Source organism: Thrips palmi, unplaced genomic scaffold, assembly GCF_012932325.1.
Source record: "Thrips palmi isolate BJ-2018 unplaced genomic scaffold, TpBJ-2018v1 HiC_scaffold_2, whole genome shotgun sequence".
Lineage (NCBI taxonomy): Eukaryota > Metazoa > Arthropoda > Insecta > Thysanoptera > Thripidae > Thrips > Thrips palmi.
The window spans coordinates 2,823,102-2,841,134 of NW_023144629.1; the positions used below are offsets into that span (position 1 = coordinate 2,823,102).

The 18,033-nt window shown below is 56.7% G+C and overlaps 1 protein-coding gene across 2 annotated transcripts in view; it reads right to left on the reverse strand.

Moving 5' to 3' along the window:
- Positions 1 to 18,033, reverse strand: part of LOC117647080 (protein slit) — a 120,537-nt gene that overhangs the window by 4,552 nt on the left and 97,952 nt on the right. The window contains exons 5-22 of one of the 2 annotated variants that reach the window (XM_034388589.1): positions 11,039 to 11,110; positions 8,524 to 8,595; positions 7,987 to 8,222; positions 7,742 to 7,883; positions 6,718 to 6,789; positions 6,231 to 6,302; positions 6,053 to 6,124; positions 5,900 to 5,971; positions 5,727 to 5,798; positions 4,435 to 4,592; positions 2,832 to 2,982; positions 2,508 to 2,654; positions 2,243 to 2,314; positions 1,182 to 1,253; positions 548 to 847; positions 398 to 469; positions 220 to 291; positions 54 to 125 (exon numbers count right to left, since the gene is read on the reverse strand). In XM_034388589.1, the coding sequence (XP_034244480.1) occupies positions 54 to 125; positions 220 to 291; positions 398 to 469; positions 548 to 847; positions 1,182 to 1,253; positions 2,243 to 2,314; positions 2,508 to 2,654; positions 2,832 to 2,982; positions 4,435 to 4,592; positions 5,727 to 5,798; positions 5,900 to 5,971; positions 6,053 to 6,124; positions 6,231 to 6,302; positions 6,718 to 6,789; positions 7,742 to 7,883; positions 7,987 to 8,222; positions 8,524 to 8,595; positions 11,039 to 11,110 (1,998 nt within the window). Of the gene's footprint in view, positions 1 to 53; positions 126 to 219; positions 292 to 397; positions 470 to 547; positions 848 to 1,181; positions 1,254 to 2,242; positions 2,315 to 2,507; positions 2,655 to 2,831; positions 2,983 to 4,428; positions 4,593 to 5,726; positions 5,799 to 5,899; positions 5,972 to 6,052; positions 6,125 to 6,230; positions 6,303 to 6,717; positions 6,790 to 7,741; positions 7,884 to 7,986; positions 8,223 to 8,523; positions 8,596 to 11,038; positions 11,111 to 18,033 lie in introns of both variants that reach the window. The other variant, XM_034388588.1, reaches the window with a different exon arrangement.

Consider the following 18,033-nt stretch of genomic DNA (forward strand, 5'->3'; position numbering starts at 1 on the left):
TTATTGTGCAAACACAGAATGAACTCGGATTGAGGACAGCAACAAGTACTCACATGACTCGAAGGGACTTGAGGCCAGCGAGGGAGTCCCGTTCAATACACTGCAGTTTGTTGTAGCTGATTATCCTGCAGGGACAGAAAAGCCGGGTTATTATCAACTCCGAAGGGGGACAGGGGGACGGCGACACGAAGTTTGATTTGCCGCATTCAGTCTGCTTACAGGGTCGACAGCGAGGTCAGATTGACGAACGTGAAGTTGGACAGGATGCTGATTTTGTTGTTGCTCAGGTCACTGCGGGCGCAAAAGAAACCAGTCGGTTAGTCGACCATTTTAAAAACACTCACTGAAAAAATTGAATGATCAGGGACGGAATGCCACCAAACAGTTTTGCACTTACAGGCGGTTCAGGTTCTGCAGGTGCTGGAGCCGCTCGGGCTTGATGGTGGTGATGTTGTTCACGTCCAAGTACCTGGAATCGACAGGTGAGCGCACTCGTGAGTACACGGCGAACAACAACAAACAAACAACAACAACAACAGCAACTCACAGCTCGGTGGTGTCGGCGGGGATGCCGCGGGGGATCTCGGTGAGCTGGGCCCGGGAGCAGCGCACCACGGTGCCGGCGCAGGAGCACTCGGGCGGGCAGTAGTCGTCGCCCAGGCAGCCCTGCTCGTCCTTCTCGCTGAGGCACTTGAACTCGTGGCGCGGGATCTCGTAGACGGGCGCGTCGCGGAGGCGCGGCGGCGAGGCGCACGAGGGCGAGCCGGCGGCCAGCCCCCTGGACGACAGCCAGCCCGCCAGCCACGCCAAGTGGCAGTTGCACACCATGGGGTTGCGGGTCAGGTCCCTGCAGTGGGGCAGAGCGGAGCGGAGCAAGCCAGCCAGGTCAGTGGGAAAGGTCGGGAGCGGCCGCGGGGAAGGGTCTGGACTTTGGACTCTCTCGGAATCCAGTAATCTAGTTTGCGAACTACTGCGGGTTTCGGCCACATATTACGTCACGTGTCCTGTCTCTCTCGCACTCGCTGGCAGTCCGTCAGGAAGAAGACCAAGGACAGGCGTGACGTCATATGTGGACGATGCCTCCACAGTTATCATAAAGTGAAAACAAATGTTTACAGTGTGTTCGCAGTTTGGCAGCTTTTGACAGCGGAAAACTGGGTGGATCTGAGGCGGGTACTTACAGCGACTTGAGGCTGGCGAGCATGTCGAAGGAACCCTGCATGGCGCACGACAGCTGGTTGTCAGTCAGTTGCCTGCAACGCAACAAGAAGGTCATGCACGGCTGTCAGGGTGGCGTGGAAGTCGCCCCGAGTCCATTTTCGGTACGGTCCACTGTGTTTCACTGCGTTCACATTTTTTTTTGCAAAGTCTATCTTGCTCAGATTGAAATTATGTTGGAAACCTGTCATAAAATTTTAAAGCAAAATGAGAAAGTTTAGATCAAGCCTGTCGTGTGTGAACTTTTCTCGAGACTTATTTTTTCCGGCTTTCTCTGTGTGTGGGGCAGCGGAAAGTAATATCCCTGCGCGCTCTGCGCCGTCTGCCCTGTGCGGGTTGCCTTCGGTTCGCGAGCACTGCAGGCAGGGATACGGATGCCTCAACCTGTCGGCGCGAAAGACGGACTGCAGACATATCGGATTGGCTTTGCTTGGCTTTGCTTCGCTTTGATGTCGTCCGACCGAATGCCACCGAACCGAGCCGAAGCGCGCGGGCAACTTTGGCGAGCCGGATGTCTGTCTGTCTGCCTTTCTGTCCGCCCGGCCGGTACAATGGGGGCAGCAGAGACGGAAGCAGCGCAGCGTTAGCGGCGGGAGGCGCTCCTCTACGGGCCCTCTCTCCTGATGCGCCCTGTGGGCCTGCCTGCCAGCTCGGCCTGCCTGCCTGCTCGGGCTGGCCGCCGGGGCAGTCGCTATGTCACTGACTCGACAACTAATTGTGGCAGAAGGGAGGGGCCGATGGGGTCGCTGCCACTTCGAGAGGTCGTTCGTCACGATTAGCGACCAAGACCACCCAGTCGGATAGGCCGTGTCGCCCGGCAGGGGAGAGAGAGAGCGAGAGAGAGAGAGAGAGAGAGAGAGAGAGAGAGAGAGAGAGAGAGAGAGAGAGAGAGAGAGAGGACAACGGGGGTGGCGGGGCGGCCAGCAAATAAATGGAGGGCAAGCCATATTGCGCGGCTGTCATCTTTCCCCTTCTTTTCCTTCCGCGATGCGAAATCGTCGCCCCAAAATCCCGGCGTACTCACAGCACTTTGAGGTTGGACAGCCCGACGAACATCTTGTTGTGGAGCTCGCGCATCTTGTTGCCGGACAGGTAGCTGCAACGAGAGAGGCAGAGATGGAGAGAGGTGCGTGAGGTCTCGCCTCGGGGAGCGCCCGGCAGGGCAGGCCGGCCCGCCAGACACGCGCGTGGTGCGGCCGGCCCACTGCAGGGCGCCGAGGGCCGCTGCGGCGCTGTCTCTATCGCACCCACGCGGCACCCGCCCTGAGTGCGACAGGGAGGATACTCACAGGTGCTGCAGCATGGTGTTGGCCTGGAAGGCCAGCTGGTCGATGCCCGTGATCTGGTTGTTGGACAGGTCCAGCTTGATGAGGTTGGGCAGCCCGCCGAGCACGCCGTCCGCCTTGACGCGGGTCAGCTCGTTGCCCTGGAGCAGCCTGCGAGAGAGAGAGAGAGAGAGAGAGAGAGAGAGAGAGAGAGAGAGAGAGAGAGAGAGAGAGAGAGAGAGAGAGAGAGGAAGAGAGAGGGAGGAAGAGAGCGAGAAAATCGATTAGACGTGCGGTTCTCAAACTGGCGAACAAATGTAAAATGAGAAGCGAATCAGTGAGTCTTACAGCTCCGAGGCGTAGGGCGGGATGTCCTTGGGGATGTCCTTGAGGCCGCGGCCGGAGCAGTCCACGACGGGGCCGTCGCAGGTACACTCGGAGGGGCAGGCGGCGTCCATCATGCACTCGCCCACCAGGCGCGTGCGGTACTCCTCGACGCCTGCAACCCGGACAGTGTCCAAACACGCAACGCTACAGTGCTACAGCACGCCGGACCGACCGCAGTGTTGCCACACTAGCAGCCCCAAAATGCAATGGAGCGCTGGACAAGGCTGCACCGCCATGCCGCGTACAGCCTTGCCGCTTGCCTGCCCAATTTATTAGTGTGGTCGCAGCGACCAGACAAGGCAGGCGGATGGTTGTGTTAGTGAATCTGGAAAGGAGACACCAGCAAGCCAGCAGCGGGATCCACACCGGGAGAGGAGATGGCGACGCAAATGGATGACAATGACGACAGGTGCTAAGCAGGAAGAACGATGAATCGAAAAGCCACGGTGTCCGCCTCAGCGACAAACCATCACCAGCGAAGGGTGTCGATAAAAAAAAACTGAGAAAAAAAAGAGTTGACCCAGCACGGTGCAGCCACGCCTCCAATAAACCACCTGTACCTTCGCCTCGTCGGGCGCCACGTGGAAGACCGGAGCAGACACGCAATACCGTTCCCACACCCCACAGCCCTGCAGCCCCACAGCCCCGACCCGTCTCGCGATATCCTGACCTCCTTGCTCGACTCCTGGATCCTGCATTCCTGGATTCCAGGATTCCAGACGTGCCCCCGGAAAAGGCCCGGACGGGGTGCCCCCTACTCCCTTCCACTCGAGCGATTTGTCTCCACGGCCCACGGCGGTGCGGAGTGACGCGGGACCAGCGGACTGATTCCGAGAGTCGTTTTCGTCGCTCTGTCTCTCTCGCACTCGTGGCGCGTCCCGTGTCGGAGCGAGAGAGACAGCGCGACGAAAGCGACTCTCGGAATCGGTCAACGCCCCCTCCCCTCCCTCCCTCTCCCCCTCCCGCGGGTAACGAGCGAAAATATAATGACGCCGAATGTAAAAATGAGCGAGAGAGAATGACATGTCCAAGTTTTAACAGCGCGGCGTGGATGGGGTCCGGCACAAAGGAAGCGACACTGCAAGGGGGGCTGCCTCCGAACGGGGCTCGCCACGCCGCGTCTCCCTCGCACTCGCCGTGGGGCGTGGGGGCGAGGGGGAGGGGCCGATCGAACAGTTCGGAAGCAGTGGCGGAACCAGGAGGGGGCATGGGGGTGGTACCCTGATACCTGCCACTGTGAGTGGGCAGAGTATTGGCAGAAAGCACCGGCCGAGCACCGCGACGGGCAGGCAGCACGCAGCGCCCTGGTGGCGGACGAGAAGACACCCACTTGCCAGCCTGCCTCGCCCCCGCGGGGAGTTGAACCTGCGTCCGACTTGCTCCCGACCGCCGACCCCCGACGACGACGCCGTCCTCTGCTGGCGGGCGTTGGCGGCGCGGTTGGCCGCCCTGGAGGCCGCCCTGGTGGCCGCCAGGCGGTGGGACGGCGGCAGGGCCTGGCCGGCGGGCTGGACGAAGGGCTGGCGGGACAGCCAGGCTGGCAGCCACGGCCCCTTACCCTTACATTGCAGCTGGTCGTCCTTGAGCGCGGCCAGACGCCGGCGCTGCATCCGCTTGGGCGAGTCGCACTTGGCGTCCGACGTCTCCACCGGGTGGCGCTGCAGGTAGTCCGCCAGCCAGCGCAGGTTGCAGTCGCAGATGAAGGGGTTGCGCGCCAGGTGCCTGCAAGCAGCGTTAGACAACAACAAGAAACAAAAATTGGTCGAGCACTTTTCAACCACACTTCAGCACTGAAATCACGGCAAAAATTTCTACTAATCTGCCCAGCCTTATCAAAATCGTAAAATGAAATTTCGAAATTGCATAAGGGGCCACATTGGACAAAAACAAAATGCAACCAGTGGGATATTTTAAGACTACTACATCATACCTAAAAATCAGGTATAACGGAATTTGCAACCAATTGGCAGTGGAGGCGCTTATACTGGGCCCAACCCCCCACCCCATTGCTTCCTCGTGGCGGCTCAAAACTGAAAGCCCCTTTCTCTCTCTCTCTCTCCCCGTGCTGCCGCCTCGCTCACGGCGCAGGTACTGTACTTCCGTGACCGGATAATAGTTCCCGCAGTCGCAGCGAGCGATCGCATCCCAAGTGCCCCATTACACGGAGGGCTCGTCGTCGGTCGCAGAGGAAGCGCGACATTCTCCCACACTGACTGACTGACTGACGGCGCGCCCCGCGTGGCAGTCGCTCTGTCTCTCTCGCACTCCGGAGGAAACGCTCAGAGGGTGCGAGAGAGACAGAGCGAGCAATGAGACCGTCACCGTCCGGAGCGGAATCACCCTGCACCTGCACCGTAGGGCTGCGCCGAAAAACCGAAGACGAACCAGGCGAGGCGCGAGTCAGCAGGCAAGATATGGGTGTTTTTTTTTTTTTTGTGTATGTCTGTCTGTCTATCTATCTATCTATCTATCTATCTATCTATCTATCTGTACTTTTTCTTCTCCTTCCCTTTGCAGGCCCGCAACTTGAAAGCAGGACTATCTTAATGCGGTGAGCGATGGCGCCGGAGAGGTCCAACTTGAGGCACACTTCTAGTCCATCCCCCTGCCTGGCTGCCTGCCTGGCTGCCGGGCTCACCGCGCTTCCTGACCGGATGCGGAAGCCAACAAGTCTGAGTCGGTCCAAGTTGTCCCGCCGAGTCGCCCTAACCTAACTCCTTGCGGCAATTCGTGGCGGTGCACTTCTCCACTCTTAGCAGTGAGAGGGTCGGCCGCTACTCAGCGGTTTCCCTCCAGCTTTACACATTTTACAAAAAAAAAAAAAAAATGACAGAAAGTTTTGTGACTGGTACTTACAGAGTCTGGATGCTCTTCATCGAGTCGAACGTGCCATTGGCGATGGACTGGATGTTGTTGTCGTACAGGGACCTGGGGGACAAAGTTTCCACGCGGTTTAGAATTTTCAAAACAAAAAACGAAAAAAGAAAGGCCTCAAGAAACAATTTATTAAAACACTCGAATGTACGTACAGCAGGTTCAGGTTATTGAGATCACGGAAAGTGTCCTTCCTCACGCATGAGATTTCGTTGGCGTTTATCAGTCTGAAACAGAAAACTCATTAAATGAAACCGAGATTTCGTTTCGAAGCGAGGAAACTCGACGGATTGAGCGGCAAGACTTACAGCAGCTGCAGATTGGACAGTCCGTGGAAAATGCCCTTGGGGAGATCCGTGATCTTGTTGCCGTACAACACCCTGAAAGGACGAAGCCGCCATGACATTGGTTCAGAACAGAAACAAAAACGACAAAAACTCGAGGAAAAAAGACAAAACAAGGACAGACAAAAAAGTTTCCACTTACAGCGACGAAAGAGCCTTGAGCCCCTGGAAAGAGTCTGGGGCCATTTTGCCGATCTGGTTGTTGCTGAGGTCTCTGCAACAAGACAGGGAAAACTTGAGACTTTACCGCGGAGGCGGGCCGCGGGCCCTGGTGGCGCGGCAGTGCGAAACATTCAAGTTTGGTGCGGTTTGCGGTGGTCCGCTCTCCCCAGCAAAGCAGCCGTCGGTGGGAATATCTCCGAGTGCCTCTGACGGCGCTCCGATATTTATGTGTCGAAAATGAGGACTAAGTGAGGCTGCACGACTTTCCGATACGACAATAATCGTTTTTTTCCTTCTTTCTCTTCCCCGGCCAGCTCCTTCGCGATTGCGTTCTTCCGCACGAGCGGGCGATCGCGCAGTGCGTCTGTCTCTCTCGCACCCCGACGGCACACTCCGCGAGTGCGAGAGAGACAGAGCGCGCGGGCCGCGGAATCGTTCGGCTGCCGAGGCGTGCCGAGGCTACTTACATTCTCTGCAGCCGCTTGTAGGGCGTGAAGGCCTTGGAGAGGATCTCGGTGATCTTGTTCTGCTCCAGGCGTCTGCGGAGGAGACAAATGCGGGTCAGCGTTTCGTCCAGTGTGCTAGGTAAACTCGGTGCAAAGTGTAGGCTCAGAGGGGAAGAAAACGGGTTGAAAATGGAAAAAATGTTTTCGGAAAACGCGTGCCGCAAATGAGAGGAATTGTTGGAAAAGCGGGGAAAGGGGCGGGGAAAGCCGAAGGGGCGGCCAACAATAATGCTCCGCGAGTTCATTACGAAGTGCGAGAAGCCCACCAGCAGACTGATTCCGAGAGTCGATCTCGTCGCTCCGTCTCTCTCGCACCTGCATGGGACGCCACACGAGTGCGAGAGAGACAGAGCGACGACTCTCGGAATCAGTCTGCAGGGTCCGCTCCCGAAACATCTCTCTCTCTCGTTCTTACGGAGCGCGCCGCGAGAGCGAGAGAGGCAGCACACTGTTCGGAATCATCACAACTCCGCGCCTCGTTTGCCGGCGCGAGTTTTGCCGCGGCGTGGCGAAGCGCGGCGGCATTGTTCAGCGAACGCGCGCCGAAATTCGCGCGCGCGTGTGTGTGTGTGTGTGAGCATCAGATCGGACCGCGAGGCGGGGCGTCCAAATTAGTCCCAAGGAGCGACACCAAAGGAGGCGAGAAGTTTTCAATAAGAGACGTTTTCTGAGAGAGCTCGGCGGGGCGGGTTGTCAACAGTGTCGCAGCTCGTGTCTGATGTAGGCAGGTGCCCGGCAAAGAATGGGGATGCCTCCGTCTTGAGATGTTATTTGTTTTGAGCTCCAGTCACTGAACAGGACTTGACCCAGCGTGTGGCCCCACCATTGGATTCCTCGTTCGGAGAGCAATCCATTGGTGGGGTCACACGTTCAGTTCGAGTCCCATTTTGCGACTCTGGAGCTCAAAACGCGTCCGGGATTTGGAGCGCCTCCGCCGGTCTTCTGGCCCACTGTGCCACGCTTCCCCGGGGAGTGCCATACTCACAGCTCCGTGACGCCTTCCGGGAGGTGCTCCGGGACGGCCGTGAGCCCCTTCTCCCTGCAGTCCACCACAGTGTCCTGGCAGCGGCACGGCACTGGGCACCGCGGCTCGCCCGCGCACTCCGGCGCAGGGGGCGGCGAAGGACCTGGGCGGCCAGAAAAGAAACACCGTAAAAATAACATTTTTTGCGGTGCTGATATACTTTTCGAACAGACAAGACAATCAATTTGTTGCAACGCCCCCCTCACCTGCGCAGGAGAACTCGTTGTCGTGCAGGTCGGCCACGCTGAGGTCCTGCAGGTGCGAGGGCGAGGCGCAGCGCGTGTACAGCGCCAGCCTGGGCGACCGTCGCAGCCAGCGCGCCAGCCAGGCCAGGTGGCAGTCGCAGCGCAGGGCGTTCTCGGACAGGCGCAGCGCGCGCAGCCGCGTCAGCCCGGAGAACGTCTCGGAGCGCAGCCACGTCAGGTTGTTGTTGTTGAGCGTCCTGCGGACAGTGATGTTGTTGTTAAGTTGCCACCAAGGTTGCCACCCTTTCCGCCAACGCTTCCTTCCCTTCGCGTCAAGTGGCGTGGAAACGGAATCAGGGCCACGCAACCCGAGAAGCGCCCCAAAAGACACAAGACGCAGCGCACTGATTCCGAGAGTCGTCGCTCTGTCTCTCTCGCACTCGTGGGGCGTCCCGTACAGGTGCGAGAGAGACGGAGCGACGAAAACGACTCTCGGAATCCGTCTGCCGTAACGCGAGTCTGGGGCGAAAACCAAAGCAATAACAGCAGCGTACTTACAGGACGTCGAGCTCGCGCAGGGGGTCGAAGGCCGTCTCGTCCACGCAGGACAGCTGGTTGTTGTCGAGCAGTCTGTAAGGGCAAAGGGAAACGAAGGGACTCGAGTTAGTTCAAAAAATAATTGGACGCGTATCAAACAGTTTTTCAGTTTTTCTCTCTTCAACCCCCAGGATTCATTATTATTTTCTGTTCTTTTCAGTGCGGGCCAACATAGAAGCTGAGCGATTCCGAAGAGTCCTCTGTCTCTCTCGCACCTTTATGGGACGCGCCACGAGTGCGAGAGAGACAGAGCGATGGAAAGACTCGTTTGGAAACAGCCTGCCGCCGACAAAGGGCGCCCCTTAACGTGTGCCATCACGCCGTCGACACACAAGCGCGGGAACTAGGACACGCAGGGCGATGCCGAACCGTCAGTCAGTTGTCTGTCTCAATGATGCGCAATGATGCGCCATTCCCGCGGTGCGTTTCATGGAAAAAATCGGCGGCAAAAAGTGGCAATACGAAAGTCTCAAGGAGACCCGCCGATCAGCTTCGGTGTTCTTATGGGAACCGGGCTTTCATCCGACGCTTCCCTGCCGCGCAATTCGACAGATTAGTGGAGTTCGTATTGGGCTGGCCCACCCGAAGTGCGCGCGGTTTCTGTGGTACAGTGAGAGTCCAGATTCAGAGGCCTTACCTCAGAGGGGTCACATTGGGTATTTGAACCCGCGACCCCGAGTGCCGAGTCTAGTCAACTCCTCTACCCTGACCGCTCAGCCACCGAACCAGCTTGTCGGCGGCGATGTCGCAACTCCTCTTGAGCTGCCGTTCGAGAAATCTGGTCCCGAAAAAAGGGTACCTGGAGCGGTCTCGAACTCGGGACCTGCCGCTTCCTACCACATGCTCTTAACCACTGAGCCACCGGGACACCATGGCACCCAGCCTGCCTGCGCTGGTACTCAATCTTCTCTGGATATACCTCCCGAAGCAATTGGTCGCCGAAAAAATTTGTATGTTCTACCGGTCCCGAACCCGGGACCTCCCGCTTCCCGCGACATGCTCTTAACCACTAAGCCACCGGGACAGCATGCCACCCGCCCTGCCTGCGCAGGTACCCAATCTTCTCTGGATATACCCCCCCAAGCAATTGGTCGCCGAAAAAATTGTCTATATTACCGGTCCCGAACCCGGGACCTGCCGCTTCCCACATCAAGCTCTTTACCACTGAGCCACCGGAGGACCATGAGGCCCGCGCTGCCAGCGCTGGTACTCAATCCTCTCCGGATAGACCTCCTCAAGAAGTTTGTTGCCGTTGCCGAAAAATTTGCTCATGGCACTAGTCTCGAACCCGAGACCTGCCAGTCAGGAACGCAGCGTTCTAACCACTGCGCCACCAGTTTGCTATGGGCCCCGCTCTCCTAGCGCCGAACTTACAATTTGTCCAGCATCAAGCAAGATGGTTGGCTATTCAAGTTTGGCGCTAGGTGGGTGGCGTGCATAGCAACCTGATGGCGCAGTGGTTAGAGTGCTCTGTTCCTGACTGGCAGGTCTCGGGTTCGAGACTAGTGCCATGAGCAAATTTTTCGGCAACGGCAACAAACTTCTTGAGGAGGTCTATCCGGAGAGGATTGAGTACCAGCGCTGGCAGAGCGAGCACCATGGTCCTCCGATAGCTCAGTGGTAAAGAGCTTGATGTGGGAAGCGGCAGGTCCCGGGTTCGAGACCGGTAGTATATACAAAATTTTTCGGTGACCAATTGCTTTGGGAGGTAAATCCAGAGAGGATTGGGTGCCGGCGCAGGCAGGGCGGGTGGCATGGCGTCCCGGTGGCTCAGTGGTTAAGAGCATGTTGTGGGAAGCGGCAGGTCCCGGGTTCGGGACCGGTAGAACATACAATTTTTTCGGCGACTAATTGCTTTGGGAGGCATATCCAGAGAAGATTGGGTACCGGCGCGGGCAGGGCGGGTGGCATGGCGTCCCGGTGGCTCAGTGGTTAAGAGCATGATGTGGGAAGCGGCAGGTCCCGGGTTCGAGACCGCTCAAAGGACCCTTTTTTCGGGACCAGATTTCTCGAACGGCAGCTCAAGAGGAGTTGCGACATCGCCGCTGACAAGCTGGTTCGGTGGCTGAGCGGTCAGGGTAGAGGAGTTGACTAGACTCGGCACTCGGGGTCGCGGGTTCAAATACCCAATGTGACCCCTCTGAGGTAAGGCCTCTGAATCTGGACTCTCACTGTACCACAGAAACCGCGCGCACTTCGGGTGGGCCAGCCCAATACGAACTCCACTAATCTGTCGAATTGCGCGGCAGGGAAGCGTCGGATGAAGGCCCGGTTCCCATAAGAACACCGAAGCTGATCGGCGGGTCTCCTTGAGACTTTCGTATTGCCACTTTTTGCCGCCGATTTTTTCCATGAAACGCACTGCGGGAATGGCGCATCATTGCCCAGCGGTACTTGTTCAGTGTGCATAAATAGCCACCATCGAACAGCCAAGAGTCTTGGATCAATGTTAGCTGCAGTGCAGACTGGTACTTACAGTGTCCGCAGACCGCTGAGTCCTCGCAGGGAGTTCTTGCCGACGCCCTTCAGCTCGTTGTTGCTCAGGTCTCTGCGGAAGACAGACAAAAACGGGTTAGAGCGAGCAGAGCAAAACGTCAACCAGAGTCGCCACCCGACTCTGACGGCAAGTTCAGTTTTTTTTCAACAGAGTGCTCTCGCGAGGCAGGGCAGGTCGTGGGAATACAGCATTTGCCCGACATCCGCAGCCTGTTCCAGCGATCTGGCAGCCCGAGGAGAGAGAGAGACGACACCACCCACAGCCTCCTCCTCCGGTGTGAAATCTTGAAGCGCGCCCCAACTGCCACCCCACCCACACTAACGCATTTCTGATGTCATTCCATCATTTCATACCGTTGCCACATCATCGCTTTCCGTTCAGTCCGAAGCCATACCCCGCCATCACTTTCACCGTCATCATCACCAAAATCATCATCACCATCACCACGTCGCTCTTCATTTCAATCAGGCCCTGATTTAATCACACCTCTACTGGCATAGCATCTTGGAAACAAAAAAGGTCGGTGCTACTCCATGAGTGCGAGAGAGACAGAGCGACCGAAATGACTCTCGCAATCAACCCACAGCCTCAGAGAGTCCTGCCGAGATGGAGAAAGGATTCCCTTAGTCATACGCTGCACACCGATTCCGAGAGTCGCTCTCGTCGCTCTGTCTCTCTCGCACCTGTACTCAACGCCTCATGAGTGCGAGAGAGACAGAGCGACGAAAACGACTCTCGGAATGAGTCTGCTGGCCGTCTGCCAGTGCAGGCGCCCTCCCTGCGCGGCACCCCTTGCTGTTCCTGATTTGAATGGCGCCCTCTACGGGGCAGGGATTTATTCCCACCTAAGACTATCGGTAAGAATTTATCTTTTCAGAAACATTTTTTTAGGCGCGGTCTGCCTGCGCCATCTTCCTCACCACCCTCAAGGTTTTTCTCTTTTTTTCCTTTTTTCACCCCCCTTTTTTGAGGGGGAGGGGGGAGGTAGGCTGTCATTTTCAGGCAAACCATTAAAAACTTTATCACCAGGCTTAAAAACAAACACCAGCAGGAAAATGAAAACATTGGCAAGGTTTTTAGTGCTATCTTGGTATCCTCACTGTATTTATACTTACGAACAAGTTCTTCGCCAATTCCCAAGATTTTTTAACAGTCCTATGAAGTTGTTCAGGGAGTTTTCGTATTTCAACCTCTAGGAAACACTCACTTCCCAAGCCCTTGCTCTACCACCTAAGGCGGTCCGTTTCCAGTGAGCACCTTTCAGCAGCGCTCCACCACTGCAAAACCGTTCACCAAACAACTCCGCGCGCGGAAATACGAAAACACGGGGACGGAGCGCGAGGCAGCGTCAGGCTCATTTCGAAAGGTTCCTCCCTCTCTCTCTCTCTCTCTCTCTCTCTCTCTCCGCGAGCGCGACAGAGACGGGGCGCCGCCGCGACTCTCCTTCGGAATCGGTCTGCAGACGCGCTTCTAATGACCAATTAGGCGAGAATCCCTCCGAAAAGCCGCGCTCGCGATATCTGCCGACTGATTCCGAGAGTCGCTTTCGTCGCTCCGTCTCTCTCGCACCCACAGGGACGCCCCACGAGTGCGAGAGAGACGGAGCGACGACTCTCGGAATCAGTGTGCTGCCTCGCCTTGCCCCGGCATGCCGCCGGTAAGATGGTAATTTTGCGAAACGGAACGGGGGCCGGCAGGCTGGCTGGGGGCCTCTGTGGTCCCTCCGCGCCGCGCCGCCACGCCCCCCCCGCCACGCCCGCCCCCCCACGCCCCGCACTGCCCCAGCCTAGCCAGTTCCTTGGCCGTCGCATCCCCCTTTCCGCCGTTTCCCCAAGTGCAAAAAGTTTACAGATGGTTAGCCCTACTTATCGTGGACACAGCCCCCCGTCCTCTCTGTTTCCCACTTCTTCCGCTCTTTATACCTGCTGGCTTTAAAATTCTGAAAACGTTAGAAGACAAAAGGCGGAGCTGGCGAGCAGCTGGAAACAGGGGTGGCGGGCACACTGTTCTGAGACGCTCGCAACTGCGCAAACAGCAGACCGATTCCGAGAGTCGTTTTCGTCGCTCTGTCTGTCTCACTCATAAGGCACGCCGCATGAGTGCGAGAGAGACAGAGCGACGAAAACGACTCTCGGAGTCAGTCTGCAGACAGCATGCCGTTCTTTTGAGTAGCCGTTCCGAAACCTAATTCGAAACACAAGTAAAGGATGTCGCGGGCACTCGCCAGCGCATGATTGACACACCGACACCCCCCCCCCTCTAGCCACCCCTTTCCCTCCGGACGATTCAACCCGCTGACAGCCAATCCATATTGCTTCCGTCGTCCCGGTTTAATTTTTCGTCGCTCCTTTTCCCCCTCAACTTATTGGGCCTCCCTTAACTCTCTCCAAACACGGGGCGAAAAGCAGGGAAGGAAGTTAACAGCGTCTGGCGCAAAAAAAAGGAAACTGAACAAAAACGGAAGAAGAAAAAAAAAAAGGCTGTGACCGAGCAACGATGTGACGCAAAATCAAGCAAGATTTTTAATCAACGGGTCTCTCTCACGGTGCGATCCAAAGTATCGAGAATACCTAATCATCGGCTTTCCTTCCTTCCCCCTTAAATTGTTTCCTTATTGGAACTGTTTCCCGCGAGGGTGGGACACTGATCGACGACACCAACCCAAAGAACGCGAAATACTCAACTGAAGTCATTTTGTTGTCAATGATAAATTTTAAGTCAAAGTTTCAATTTAACCCAATTTTGTGTACAGTTACAGTACCAAACTAAGCATTTTTCTAGCTGTTTTCACACACGACCCGTCGGCTCCTTTTCGGCGGAGTTTAGCTGGCTTCCAGTGGGTCGGTCCGTCGTGCTCTCTCGCCTCGGCGGCGCCGGGAACAACGACGAGGGGCTTCTTCTGCGGACCGAGAGTCGCTTTCGTCGCTCCGTCTCTCTCGCACTCACATAGCGTCCCGCATGGGTGCGAGAGAGACAGAGCGAGACTCTCGGAATCGGTCTGCCGGCACTCCTAGGCGACGCCGTCGCCGTCCCACGGCGGTATGGCCTGACTGGGCGAGGCGAGGCGGCACCGCACCGCGCGACGACGCGGCCCGACTGCTCGCTTTTTCAATTAAACCTAATTACGCCGAGGGGCTTTTCAAACGCCGATTTTAATCAGAACCCGCCGCGCCCCGCCCCGCCACTTGCCACGCCACTGCTTTCGGAGTGCGTGAACTCAGACTGCTGCTCCACTATGCCGCGATCTCGCGGTGAGATGCGGGCCCGCGGGTCGCCGGGGGAGCTCTGAGAGAGAGAGAGAGAGAGAGAGAGAGAGAGAGAGAGAGAGAGAGAGAGAGAGAGAGAGAGAGAGAGAGAGAGAGAGAGAGAGAGAGGAGGGGGGAAGAGGATGAGGGTTGTGACGGAAGGAAGCGTACGTACGGCCAACATTTTGAGTGACACTAAGCTCATCACGGCGCGCCTCTTGATCCAATCGTATTGTCACACGCCACCGACGGGAAGCGTGAATTGTCACACTGCGTACGTGTGTGTGTGCGTGTGTGTCTGCTCTCTACTTTCTACCCCGAAAACCTGATGACAGCGACCTAGGCGTGACGATCGTGCGTAACATTGGGCCTGCTATGCTGCTATACCTCAAGTGTGCGGCGTGCGCGAGCGGAGCGGGCCCGCAGGGCTACACGGATTCCCGCTCAGCAGAATGAGGAGAAGAAGAAGAAGAAGAAGAAGAAGAAGAAGAAGAAGAAGAAGAAGAAGAAGCCGGCTAAATTCTGCCCGAAGCGGTGGCAGGTCAGACACGAGGATCGCGGCGGAGAAAGGGTTAGTCGAACTGTCAGTCACACAGAAAGCACAATGGCCAACGCGTGCACGAAAGTGTGTGTGTGTGTGTGTGTGCGATAGTGCGATCCTGGCAGTGTGGTGGATGCTCATGTAGGCAGAGGGAAACGTTTGAGGAGATAAATAGTTGAACAGAAGTACGGAGGGAACTGCGATAGGGATGGTGGTCCGGCAGGGTGTAGTAAAGGGTTTCGGCCAGCGATGAAACAATGATGAGGGAAGTGCACAGCAAGCTCGCGGGTCGGCCTGAAACGAATCCCCTTGTGAATGGGCAGACAGACGGAGACAGAAAGGCGGACAGAGAAGAAGTAAAAGAAAAGAACAGGAGACGGATCTAGCCAAATGCGCCATGCCCACCTGTCATTCTTGGTCCGTTTGCCCTCCATTACTCATGGCCGCCTTTCGCTCGGGCCCACCATGGCCACCATGCCGGGCCACCATGCCGGGCCACCATGCCGGGCCACCACTCTCTGGCACCCCGCTGAAAGACTGAAAGACACGCCGCCACCATTGTCCCTCTCTTTTCGCCTCTCTCTCTCTCTCTCTCTTCTCTCCTCTCTCTCTCTCTCTCTCTCTCTCTCTCTCTCTCTCTCTCTTTTTTTTGAAATTTGAGCGCAACAGTTTCAAAATGAACTTTTTTTAAAAAATTAATGCTTAGTTGCTGGATGGCGGTGCATTGGCGTATTTCGCACAGTGAAGCCGCTAAACCACTTCATCTGTGGCGACAGATGTGCATGTGTGTGTGTGTGTGAAGAGTGAGTAGAGAGGAAGGGAGAGAGAGAGAGAGAGATAAGGAGAGGAAAATAGGGAGGGAAGGAGAGGGGCGAGGAGGAACCTTATCCCACATTTCCCCCTTTATTCCTCTTTTTCCCCCCCCCTTCCGCGCACGCGCCAAGCGGAACGCGCCCCCATCTCCTTTCACCCTCTGGGGGAACGGCGCCACGGAAAAACGCCTGGGACCGGACCCCTTGAAAGGTTTGGACCCTTCCGGGGAAAGGAGCGAGGAGCGGCCGGGCGTGGCGGCGGAGCGCCGATAGGTAGAACTGGCCTCTCATCAGCATAGCGAGCGCGGAGCCGCGGAGCCCGATGCAGCGCGGACTGTCTGTCATTGCTCCGTCTCTCTCGCACCCATAAGGGCCGGCCCGCGAGTGCGACAGAGACAGAGCGGCATGGCATTTGCATGGGGATTGCCGCGCGAGGCGCGCAGGTCGGCACACCCACGCCCCGGCGCGTGCTGCCGAGCCACTGCGAAGGATCGTCGTCTCCGTCTCACTCGCACCCCCACGCCCCGTGAGTGCGACAGAGAGAGAGAGAGAAGGACGCCAAGAAAGATCCCGTCGAGGTCGCTCCGGGTGACCCGTGACCCAACAATGCGCGCCGCTCCGCTCCCCCGCGCCTCGCTGCAGTGCTCCCATATGGCTGCCGCCGAGGCGTGCGACACACACACACACACACACACACACTTACAGAGTGCCGCAAAGAGCAAGAGCGGTGCAACTTGGAGTAATTGTTTGTGGTCGAGAGAGACGCGCTCCGCCACGGCCCGACGGAGAGGGGAACTGATTTCGATCTGGCGAGCCCGCCCCGCGGCGGCCCGCGGACAGGCAGGGGGTTGTTGCGGCGTGTCCGAGTGTACGTACGCGCACGCTATGGAAATGAGCAAGATTTCTTGTTATTGTTATTATTTGACGCGCGTGGACGACAGTGCGTGGGAGATTTACAGTGGCGATGAAATCGCGAAAAGGAATCGTCGTTTTTCACGACTGCCGAAAAAAAAGACACTGGGAGGATTACGCAACGTGCTGACTGCATGAAGGTGGATAGTATTGTGAAACGGACGAGGAAGTCTCTCTCTCTCTCTCTCCCCTTTTCCCCTCTCTCCACCACACACACACCCCCCACACCGGCCATCCCCAAGGTCTGCCTGCATGGAGAACAATGTTACGCGACTATAAAGTTCGATCTGAATCGGTGCAAACCCGGAAGTGGATGCAATAAACACTGTCCGTTAAACAAAAAAATCCGTTTTTTTTTTGCAGTCGCGACTAACTGCATGCGAATTGCCGGCGGCAGTGACATCCCGCTGACGCAGCGACCGAAATAATGCCATTCGTTTTAATTAATCCTGCAAAGACTACTTGGTGGCTTTGAGCGGAAAGGAGGGGAAGGGGGGGAGGGGGACGCACGGTTGTCGTGGAAAGGGTGGAGCTGCGCCGACGGAGTGGAACTGTCTCGGCGGAGGAGTGTCAAAGGGTCACTTCGGTTGAACTGCGAGGTGGAGACACATTCAAACGTGACGAAAGCCTCACTCAAATCGTCTGCCGTGACTAAAATAATTACAGTGGATAGAAAGGTTAGAGATAGATGGGTAGATAGGTAGATGGATAGATAGATGCCGCGCAGTTTCTAATGAGCAGGGCCCTTCCTCCTTGCCGTGATGATCGCCGTTTCATTTAATCTGAATTAATGCGAGTTTAATGTTGTCCGACGCGCCGTGGCGTGGCGTGGCGTGGCCGTGCGCGTCGCGTAACGCCTCTTCCTTCCTTCCCTCCTTTCTCGCCGCCCATTTCACCTAGCAGCTCTTTCTTCAAAGTTATTAATTTGCCCGATTTCAAGACTGACGCATTCTTTCGCCCTCCTCCCGACTGCACTGAAAAACAAAAGAAAATGAAGCGTTGTGCAAATGAGGGGGGGGAGGCTCCAAGCTAGATAAAGCCCCTCAGAACATCACCAAAACGCCCCCTCCCCCTTCCTCCTTCATAAAAAACAAGTTTGCCGGGATGAGCCAATAAAACTTTTTCTCCTTGCCACGTAATTGGCTGCTAGTGCGTGAGGGATCCGCACTCGTTGGCCATGTCACCGCTTTTCTCCGACGACGGGGAAGAAAGGGATCCTTAAGCGGAAATAGACCAGCGTTAGTGTGGGGTTGCGTCGATTACACGCCCAAAGAATGAACGAGTGACTCAGAGAAACTTCCAATTGCAAGAAACTGCAGTCTCCGTGGCGCACTCACATCGAAGGCATGGTCCGATCTCCAAAACAACCACCACTAACGGCGACGACGTTTTTCTGAAGAGGATTCGGGAGCAAATGTGACCTGTTTTGGGGAGCCGCCGAGTCGCCGCGTTTCCCAATCGCTG